This window comes from Puma concolor, chromosome F2 (genome assembly GCF_028749965.1).
Source record: "Puma concolor isolate L17-30 chromosome F2, mPumCon1.1.hap2, whole genome shotgun sequence".
NCBI lineage: Eukaryota > Metazoa > Chordata > Mammalia > Carnivora > Felidae > Puma > Puma concolor.
In genome coordinates this window covers 42,931,623-42,943,131 of record NC_141684.1, presented here as the reverse complement: position 1 = coordinate 42,943,131, position 11,509 = coordinate 42,931,623, and the positions used below count along the sequence as shown (strand labels likewise).

General features: G+C 43.5%; 1 protein-coding gene across 2 annotated transcripts in view; it reads right to left on the bottom strand.

Moving 5' to 3' along the window:
* Positions 1-8,456: 8,456 nt before the first annotated feature.
* CDH17 (cadherin 17) overlaps positions 8,457-11,509 on the bottom strand; it is an 83,118-nt gene continuing 80,065 nt past the window's right edge. For both annotated transcript variants that reach the window (XM_086695028.1, XM_025922731.2), the window contains exon 18: positions 8,457-9,357. In XM_086695028.1, the coding sequence (XP_086551154.1) occupies positions 9,257-9,357 (101 nt within the window). In that variant the 3' untranslated portion in view covers positions 8,457-9,256. The remainder of the gene's footprint in view (positions 9,358-11,509) is intronic.

Sequence of the window (11,509 nt, the reverse complement as noted above, 5' to 3'; positions counted from 1 at the left end):
GAGAGAGAATCCCAACCAGGTGTCATGCTGTCAGCACAGAGCCCCACATGGGGCTGGAACCCACAAACTGTGAGATTGTGATCTGAGCTGAAATCAAGAGTTGAACACTCAACTGACTGAGACACCCTGGTGCCCCTCACATTTAGGTCTTTAATCCATAAAAGGGCAATATGTCTTGACCTTCAAAATACATGGTATGGAAATCAATGAAATTCAAACTCTGCAAGTACATAATTCAGTGAGTGAATCAAATTACGTACTCTATTTTATCTTTGTGTGGGGGGAAAAAAAACCCAACCAGGAATAGCTGACTAAAGATATTGTAATTGGTGAGACCTATCTCTACTTCTAAAATCCTCAAAGGAATTCTAAAATATGGGCATTTGAGGTCCTTTCCGGACATTGGGAATCATTTGGTCCATGATGCATAGTAAAAATGAGGATAGCATCCATGATGGTTTTCCCCAAATTGTGCCCATTCCTAGGCTGAGAAGCCATGAGAATTCAGTCCCAATATTGTGTTCAGTCTCCCAAGGGAGCCCACAAAGCACTCCAGGGACAGAAGCCTGGACAACTGGCCATTGGGGCCTTAGCCCATGTTCCAACAAGTAGAAGGAGAGCCCAGGGGTTAAGGAAGACTAGGATGATTCCAGATACTGAAAATGAAGGTGCTTCAAACCTGCGGAAAGAGAAAACTATTTTTTGTCCTCCCACAGACTGGATTTTGCTCCTACCCCCTTCCACTGATTTTTCCTCCCTGGCCATCCCTAAGTCTTTGAATTCTGCCCATACTGTTCAATGCACACATCAATCTTTGCATTCTTTGAGCAGTTGAGCAGCTAACTCTTTTCTGTGTCCTAGACATAGATCTTGGCTCCTCAATCATATTCTAAGCTAAGACACTCACCCATCCAAAACTGGAGCACCTACTATATGCCAGGCATCATGCCCAGTGCTGGAACACAGCGGTGAACAAGGTCTCTGCCCTAAAGATGCAGACTAATAAAGGACACAATTATACACTATGAAAAGTGTGAGGGAGGAAATTGGCAGGTGTTATGATAGAAAATAATAGGCAGGACATCTCAGAGGAGGCAACCTGGACACCGAGACCTAAAACAAGAGCAAAGGTGAGCCACACAAAAAGGGAAGAGGTTAGAGGACATTCCAGACAGAGGCACTATAAAGGAACAGAAGTGGAAGGACTTTGGCCTCCTCAAGGAAGTGCAGATGGCCAGCGTGACTAAAGTGAGCAAGGCGGGAGGAAGCAGGAGCTGAGGCTGGAGGTGAGCAGGGCTGCAGCTGGACCCCAACGTTACATTTATATTCATTCTACTTTGGTGCCCACTCCATGCCTCCCTTCAGTGATCCCCTTAACGCCCAGCACAGACCTTTGCTCAGGGTAAACTTTCAGCAAATACTAGACAGCTGAAATGATTGAGAGGCTCCAGTCTTGCACCACCCCCACCCCCAGCACCCCCCACCCATCATTCATTATTTGACCAACTTCAGAGTCAGGACTCGGGACAGCCACTCCTCAATCCTTGTGTTTGATCACGTCCAGCCCTCATCCATGCTTTTCCCAGGAAATGGGGAGCTCAGTGGATGAGAATGACTTTGGTGAGCACATCTCATCGCTGATCGGCTTTCTTTTTCTTTCAGCTTTATTGAGGTGTAATTGACAAATAAAATGGTAAGATAGTTAAAGTGTACAATGTGATGATTTGATATAAGTATGCATTATGAAGGGATTCCCCCATCAAGTTAATTAGCACATCCATCACCTCATGGATTTACCTATGTACTTATTTAGTGAGAATATTTCAGTTCTTCTCTCTTAGCAAATTTCAATTATACCATACAGCGTTATCAAACCAATTTGCTTCTCAGAGGTGGTCCAGCAGTGCAATGAAAGTCTGAGATTTGGGAGCCAGGCTTCTGGAGATTCTTACCCTGGTTCATTCTCCTCCAAGCTGTGCACTGTGGGGTAAATCAGTCCATCTCCTGAGCCTCAGATTCCTTTCCTGTAAAATGGGACTATTAAGAGTGCTTTCGCCTAGGGTTTCTGTGAGGATTAAAATGTATGATGCATGAAAAGCCCTTCACACAGAGCCTGGCACATCATGAGCTCTTAATCAATGATTCGCTATTGGTGTTTTATTATTAGCATTAGCATTATCAACCATGGCCCTTAAAATACCCCAAATTTCCAATTCCACCCTTCCCTTTTCTATTTGGAGAAACCCTGGGACGCAGCTGGATGCCTCTTCCCCTGTGATGGCTTCTTAGACACCGCGGGGGGGAAAAGCACTGACTCACTCCTCTCTCGGCCACTGCAGTGATCTGTGTGCTCTGCTTCGGTGACATTTGATACTCACCGCGGTGCGTGGCAATGGTCTGTCTCCCCTGTGTGACTGTGGAGTCCGTGAGAACAAAGGCAGTGACTTTGTGCAATAACTGTCGAATCAAGGTTCACATTTTTTCACATTTTAACATCTCTGAACTCGAGGATGCATCTTATGAACAATGGCATGGTGCAGTCAACTGACAGTTCTCTTTTCTTTCTTAGCATCATATGAAATAATAACGTGTCTTACAACAGATGGCATCTTACATTAGATAAATATGATAGCTCTGGGGACCGGCTTCAGAGACACTGCTGGGGTCTCCTATTTGGTACGTGACCTTGAGTGAGTTACATACTTAACCTCTCTCTACTGCGGTTTCTGATCTGTGCACTAGACATAACAATTGTATCTCCCTCAGCCAGTAGTTGTAAGGCGTCACTGACTTAATATATCGTAAGGCATTTAGGATAGTGCCTGGCACACTTTAACGTTGTAGAATTATTGGCTACTGTTCTTTGTGTTCCTGGCGGCTAGGGTGGTAACTGGCCAGACTGGGGGCTTAATAAATACATGACAAATAAGTAAAAAAGCAAAAGAACTCACTAACCTTGACAGCCATAGGAGAAGAGGCTCTGCTCTTCCTCTGAAGGCTCCTGCATCCAGCTGCTTGCTCCCACCTCCACCTCCGGGATCACACCCCCAGTCAGCCACCCAGACAATAGGGGTTCCAAGGACAGGTGGTTTCAGTCCAATATGGGCTCTGACAGACAAACAATCTTTGCTCCGGGGCTCAACATCAACCCCACCCAAACTCTCAGAGCTGGACCACACAGAGGCCTGAGATTCTTCCTATCCATCTTCCTTCCTTCCTTCTCTTCTTCAACAGCTATCGAACTTCTATGTGGTGTGGGGGAACCCCCTCCCCCCGCCGCCTTCTCCTGTTCCTCCCCTAAATCCCTCACAGACCTTTCCTCCCCTCAGTCTCTTCCTTGCCTAATTCCACCTTGGCCTCTGCTTCTCAGAGGGCCCCTCCTGAAGGACACAGTAATGCCTACCTGGACCCAAGCAGTGCTTCTGCGTCTCCTGCCTCGTCAAGCGTAATGCTGCCAGAGGAGAAGCAGCAGAGATAAGAGGATGTGGAACAGCCCAGGAAGAGCTCAAACCCACTGAAAACCCAGTGCCATTGGGCACAACTGTGTCAGGATTTCAGCAAGCATGCACAAAGCCATATTTGCTTACTGAGGAAAACCCCTTCTCCCTTGGAGGCCCCAGAAAGGCTGTCTGAAACCCCGCTCTAAAAGGCAAAACTAAGCAGGGAACCTGAGCCACGGTCTCTCCCCTCCTGCCCTGTGGTGGACCTGGAAACCTTGAGAACATTTCCTTGGTTCTTTGTGCCCTCCGCCAACCAGACCATGCCTCACTTGGGTTGTGTCTGAGCAGAGCCGCCAGAAATTCTGTCATTGGGATCTTTTCTTGGCCAGGAGCCAAAGAAGCCCCGTTTTATACTCTGTTACCAAGAATAGATTCTGTTTCCTCCCAATCCTGTGCTTAATTCAAGAGTAGCTAAAAATGCTAGGTCAACACACATGCTATTTTTATTCCCACCTCCCATGTGCACACCCTTCTCCGCTTCAAAACGGTAGCCTTTCAAATCCTGGAGTTACACATCAGCCCAGTTGTTGCCATGGAAAAAATGAAAATGATGCTTTCTCTCAATCAGATGGGCACTTGTTTCTATGGCCTGCCCCTTCCTCACCTGGCCTTCCTGTCTCACTGCCTCTCTCAGGACAAGGACCACATGAAAAAAGGAGGCTTTGGTTTCTGTCCAGAGAAACCAATGACTACTGGAGACAACTGATAGAGGCCTCAAGATTGGCTTATGCTTTAGCCACCACCATTACCAGACCTGAATTCCAGGACAGCCCTTTACCCGTTAGAAGTATCTACCATCTCAGGAGGCCTCCCTGCCGGAAAGGCCCAGATAGCTTACAAATGACTAACACATAACACGTACTCAGGAAATCATTTTGAAATGCCAAATGGATCCTGTACCATGTTAGTATGTAAAAATGGAAAACCAATAAAATGGAAGGTAACTGTTTGTATTTTTAAAAAAATGTTCTTTGTGTTTTGCATGGTTGATAATATTTCTTTAAATAGCCAACTCTCTTTGCACTTGGGTGGCTCAGTCAGTTTAAGCATCTGACTTCGGCTCAGGTCATGATCTCATGGTTTGTGAGTTCGAGCCCTGCATCGGGCTCTGTACTGATGGCTCAGAGCCTGGAGCCTGCTTTGGATTCTGTATGTCCCCCCCCCTCTCTCTCTGCCCCTCCCCTGCTTGTGCTCTCTCTCTCTCTTACACCCTCTCTCAAAAGTAAACAAAAGCATTTCATAAATAAATAAATAGCCAACTCTCCAAGCACAGACACGGGAGGGTGACTTTACACAGATGCACATTTTTAGAGTAATTTTTGAGAGACTTATCTACGGTGAAAAGCTAGGCATTGACACTCCCTCTCCACTGCAAAGGCTTCTTTCTTCTCAGCTTCTAGGTTGGAGTTCACAGGCTCCCAGGCAGTGGCAAAGTGACTTGAGCCTGGACGCACCAGGCTGCTCTTAGTTGAAGGATCTCTGTGGGCCAACGAATGGCTCTCCTGCCAGCACCCACCCCACCCCAACCCCCCTTCCCTGAGCTCTGGGTCAGGGACGTGTTTGCACCTGGAAGGGGTCTGGGCAGGGCTAGTTAGGATTAAAGGTGCCCAGAAATTTGAGAGGACTGGGGAGCCAAGGTTCTGAAGAAGCATGCTGATTCAGACCCTAAAAATGATCACATTCCACCCCACATAGGTGCTGACTATGCTCTCCAGGGATCGTCTGGAGGAAGAGTTCTCAGTTGGGGATACACATTAGATTCATGGCGGAGAGATTTTGTTTTTAATGCTAAAGGCACGGCCTTCTGCCCAGAGATGCTAATTCATTTGGAGATGAGGCCCTGGGAATGAGTGTTTTTGAAAAACTCCCCCAGGTGATTTGAACATGCAGCCACCGAGAACCCCTGTGGTAAACAGCTGGTCACCCACCACCTGACCACACTTCTTGGGCCTCGGTCAGAACGAGACAGGCTTTTGTGAAGAGAAATTTAGGAGCAATGACAGCATGTGTGGTGTCTGGGGAACAAACATATCCATTGTATGGACATCTTCACATGTGTGTAAAATGTATATTTAAGTGTATACAATGTGTGTGATACATATGGATGCAGGCAAAACCAAAAATAGCCTTAGTCTTGAGAGAGTTTCCTCATGAGACAACTTTTAGGTTTTGAATTCTATTTTTTTTCCTGCTACTATTTTAAAACATTGATATTATGGACAAACATGGTAGGATTCCATTTATATGAGGTACAAAGAATAATCAAATTCGGACACAGAAAGTTAGAATAGTGGTTCTCAGAGGCTTGGGGAAGGAAGGGGATGGGGAATTACTGTTTAATGGGTAGAATTTCATTTGGGAAGATGAAAGTGTTCTAGAGATGGATGTTGGTGATGGTTGCACAACCATATGTATTCACTTAATGCAAATGAATTGTATACCTAAAAGTAGTTAAACTGAGGTGCCTGGGTGGCTCAGTCAGTTAAATGTCTGGCTCTTGATTTTGGCTCAGGTCATGATCTCATTGTTCATGAGTTCGAGCCCTGCATTGGACTCTGTGCTTATAGCACACCCTGCTTGGGATTGTCTTTCTCTCTCTCTGAAAATAAATTTTAAAAACTAGATAAACTGATTTTTTCAGTTGAGTTACAAGATGTTGTATCATTTTGGATAACTTTTAAGGTTCCAAGTTTAACAAGCTCCCATGATGCATATAGCATTGCACCGAATCTTGGAAATAAATCGGTTCCTTCTTCCCTTAGATACTTCAGAGGTAATCTCCGCTTCCTGCCTGTTCTTTAGACTAGGGTATCTCTCAATACCCAGAGATCTCCACTCTAAATGTATTGCTCCCCAGAAGCCTTTGAGACTTTCAACAGAGCTGCTCACAAAAGTTGTCACCTATTCCTCCCACCTCCACCACCGAGACCCTCATCTCACAGCTATACGTAACCATCCAGAAATTCTCAGGGGCTTTTTAATTCATAGGCCTCACGAACCACCACAGCCAGCTCTGAGGATGTTTGAATGGAGCATCAGGGTTTGTATGTAGGGAAAGAAGGGCGGTAAACTGGGACTTCAGATGTCTTTGAGCATGGGGTAAGTGAACACAAAGAACGAATTAGTTCCAATTTTGTCAAGTGAATGGCACTTAAATGACAATAGCATAAGTGGCCAAAATGAATCAGCTGTTTCATTTATGCATACTTCAAAAAACTATGGAGGAGCCACGATGAGCCAAGACTTGTCATAGTGGCATTGCAAGGACTCTGAGAAATCCCCGACCAGTTGCAGAGATTAAATGGGCTCTAATTGTAGAACATGAGAAGGGCCATAAGCAAGGTTCAAATACCACTCTTTTTCTTGCAAGGGCCAGAAATACATCAAGGCTTAAGTTAAAAAGGATATACTGGCTCACAGGATAGAAAAGTCCAAGGCAAGTTTGCTTTCAAACAAAGCTGGATGCTCGTCCTCAACATCTTTTGAATTTCTCCTCTTATCTCTTAACTCGCTATAGTCTTTGTTCAGGGACAAGCTCACTGTAGTGGTGATCAGAATGCTCTAAGCTAACTTCCTACACGATTAGCAAATTCCACTTGAAGAGAGCTATTTTCTAAGAGTGCCAACTAGAATTTTAGAAGTCTTAGTGAGATAAAGTACCTATCTCTAAAACTGGAAGGATGAGGAAACACAGGGGGTTGGCTCTACCCAAACTACATAGATGAGGTGAGGGGTGGAGGAAATGTTTCCCAGTGGAAATAGAGCTACCCTAACCAGAAGAGGGGATGGAACCTGGCCGAACAATTCTTCTCACCACACTGTGGAAGTTTAGATGAGGTAATAGGCCTGATCTCCTGGAGGAAATCAGAGAAGGCTTCTCAAAGGGACCAGTATTTAAATCGATCTTAAAGACCTTAAAAATGGGTAGGATCTGGTCATGGAAGGAAGAAAAGGTTGAAAGAAAGAGCCCACCATGGTAAACAAACCAACAAACAGAACAGCAAGAAAAGTATGAATACTAATCAATGATTTTAGATGAGAAGATTCTGTGTGATCAGTCTATTATTAGGTGGTACAAGTTGGTCCAGAGAGAACAACACTGAATTGAAGCAGGTTAGATCCCTGAACCCAATTCAGAAAACTGCCTTGGACGGTTTTGGTCTTTCAATAATGATAATAGGATTTCTTGAAAATGAGCAGGGCAAGAAATGATGCAATTTTATGTGACCTAAATGTCACATCATAGTCACTCTTGATCAAAACACACAATATACCTATAGAAGTTGCTGAGGAAGACTATTCTTTAGGTTGGGGTATAATTTGTGAAGTAAATTTTCTTTTGGCACTCTTGGATTTTTGTTTTGCCTTCTAATGTACAGTGAGACAAGGGAGAACTTTACCCATTACAAGACTTTCAATGAGCCTCATGTAAAAAAACAGGTAAGAGTTCGAAGTACAAGATACTAAATAAGAAAGCAAAATGAGGTCTTAGGGTTTGGATATTTTCTTTTGTTTTACTTTTTTGCCCATAAAAAATATAATAGAAGTCCACAAAAAGGATTATTTAGGAAAAACAGAACTCCATGGCCTGCTTCAGCTGCCATTCTAAGAGCACCTTTTCAGATACAAGTTCTCTTCCAAAAAATTCTTGGAAATTCTGAGAGGTTTTGTAATATTGAATGCTTTCAAGGCTCAAAGCCTGAGCAAGACAATAGCATCAGACCTAAAAATGCTTCCAAATGTCTAAGGTTCTCTTATTTAAAATTTTTAAATCCCAACTATATCTGTCTTGAACCCAATCCATGGTCCTGAAAGCAGTGAATTTTTATTTCATTGGACACTCCTCCTTACGGACCCACTCTACCTGGGAGGCAGTTCTGATAAACCGTAAGTAACCATGGCTCTCCACGTGTTCCCTCAACAAATGCAAAGAACCGGCAAGTAGAGCCAAAGAGCTCAAGAAACAAAACCATAGCCAACGTTTATTCTTGGTTTTTGTCACTACGTCTTTCATGCGTTCATATTTTCTTTTACCGTTAAATATACAGTAACCAAAACTATTAATATACACATAAAGAAAACACGTGCAGCATGTAAGCATGGTAGGTAGTAAGTAAGTCTAGTCAGTGGTTGGTTTCTGCACCAAGATTGATGAAAGGGGCCTGTGTGGCTTGTGCCATTCCCAAGTGGAAGAACCTCAAACGAAGAGCACTATGAGCCACAGTGAGCCAAAGAAGGCTACTAACACAAGAGAGTGTCTGTTCACACCAAGGGACGGCGCTCCTATTTTATTTTTTTCCTGAGATTTCCCTTTGTCCTGGCCTCCAACAAATGTCTTAAAATTGGTACAATACCAAAAGAGACATGAGGAAGGAGACATAGGATAGAAGTGGAGAAAGTATGAGTGGAATCCAGGAAGTTCTGCAGTGGAGGACTGATAAATCTCGATAAGGAGAAAGTGAACAGAAGAGTTCATCAGTCCATCTTTCCCTAAAGGGAAAAAACGCATACATTTTTGGCTTTGGATAAATAGCGAAGGCTTTTGCAGAGGGGAAAGTGTCATGGGAAAATGGAAAATGTCTCTAATGTCTATAGCACATGAAATATCAAAGAGTAATAAAATATTAAAGGGCAAGAGGGTATATCTGTAAAAAAATTACAGAGCACATGTTGGACAAAAAGTAAAATTATGAGATTAAATGGTTGTGTTACTGAAATAGCACTTGGTACATAAACTCAAACATTCCTGCTCAAATTCAGTTTCTCAGAGGTTGGGCTTCGGATGCCTGAGCACTTTCGACAGTATCTTTGCCTTCATTCTTCTTTATTCGGATAAACACAACTGCTAAAATTATACCTAAAAGAGAAAATTCAAGGTCAAAGAGATGGAATCTTAAAATGTACTATCACATTTGTTTATGAAGTAATACCCTGGTAGGAAAAAGTGACTCATGTAACTTCATTTCTTTTTGTGGGTCAACAAAGTTTCGTTGTCCTGGTGAATAAGGGATTCTAGGCATTGGCTTTCTTGGGATCATAAGCTTATCATTTATCTTGTTCAGTAAGTACGTATCAACTCCCAAAGCATATCTATGCTGGTGGCTATTGCTGGGTCTTTACCAAGAAATATAGGACCTAATGTATATGGATGACTAAGTGCATGAGCATCTGGCAGACTTCCTGAACTTTGGACGTACTCAGTGAACGTTGATTCCAGTCCTTCATCCTCTTCTCTAGAGGACATAGTTCAGTGAGAACAACCAGAAAGCTGTTCTCTGACCTGTTCACCTACCTAAAGCTCGGGTGTGTCCACACCAGTTATCACAGTTTCTTTGGTGCCTTCCTCATAGCTCCAGCTTGAGTAGACTCCCTAATCTTTCTGGTTTCTCCTATCTCTGAACACCTACAAAATTACATTGTGTGTTTTAGCAGTAAATGTGTACTATAAACCAGAGACCAATATGGAAAAGGGGAGTTGTTTTAAGGAAATTAACCTGCAGTAAATTTATAGGAGGAATCGTGGCAGAAAAGACTGGATACTCAGAGACCCATTAAGAATATTGCACTAATTCCAGGGTATCTGGGTGGCTCACTCGGTTAAGCATCCAGTCATACTCAGGTCATGATCTCATGATTCGCGGTTTCAAGCCCTGCATCGAGCTGTCAGTGCAGAGCCTGCTTTAGATTCCCTGTCCCCCTCTCTCTCTGCCCCTCCCCTGCTTTTGCTCTATCAAAAAGAAAAAAATAAACATAAAAAAAAAAAAGAATCTTGCACTAATTCAAACCCTACTTTAAAAAAGTAAGGGCATGAAACTGTAAGATCCTATTACTTCTATCTCCAGATATCCCCAGACTTACCCAGTCTAACTTGTGGCAAAATTATGGCTTTACATGGTCATCTGAGAAACTGCTATTTGGTGCATAAACTCAAAAAATCCTTTCAAGATGGGAGGGAGGATAGAATAAGAAAAGGCATAGAGGTAGAAGGAAGCTTAAGTGAGTGAAAACTCAAAAGTCTAGCTCAATTAGTATGAAAGGGTATGCACCAACCTGTGATCAGAGGGAAAAGATGATCCCCATGCATATGTTAGGATGAGTAATGACTATGTCACAAAGGCCCTTCCATGTCATGATAATGAGGAATCTGGATGGAATGGTATAAGGAAATGAGGTCCCTTTTAGAGCTGCGAATCAGAGTCTAATGTGGTAGACTGGATAGCAGCAGAAAAGACCAAATGCTAAGAGAACGAGTAAGAATTCTTAGAATAATCCCAGCCTTCCTTTTCAAAGAGAAAGGATGTGAAATGGTATAAACCCCTTCAGTCAAGTGGATATGACTTGGTGAAGTATCTATTTCTAATATTTAACTTATGGTGAGGACAACAATTGAAAGAGGACCTCTTTGAGCAGTGAGCGTTTCACAAAAAAAGAAGACGGCTAGAAGTGGGGACCCTGCTGTTTAGCCTGGCCAGGGCCAAAGCAGAATAAGGCCCATGATAAGCTCGACTTGTTCTGGGGTAACAAAGAATTAGTTTACCATCATGAAAATACTCAAAGGGAAGTTCTGCAACATTTTGGGTATGTAAGCGTCTCCACCGGAAGGCTGATTCTACCTGTTCCAACAACGGTAGACTGGCCTGTAAGCTCTGTGAGGGTAGGATCCGTGTATATCTTGCCCATCACCTATCCCCCACATCAAGCACCGTGCCTGCCACATAGCAGGGGCACAGCTACTGCATCTCTCTCTCCTGTATCACAAAAGCTTGGACACTAGGCACAAAACATAACAATTTATGCTTTAAAGCCTCTTGCGTGATATTTCCCAACTAACCAATGATAGGTAATGGGTGGTATTAAGGCAGCAGATCTCAACTAGGAGAGTCTGATGGTTGCTGGTAATGCATATTCCTGGCTGTTTGCCTAGAACGTCAGTAAGCAGCCAGCAGACCAGCCCCGAAGACAGACCCTGAGGTGAAGGTTTCTAAGGCCCAGAACAGGAATCCTTGAAT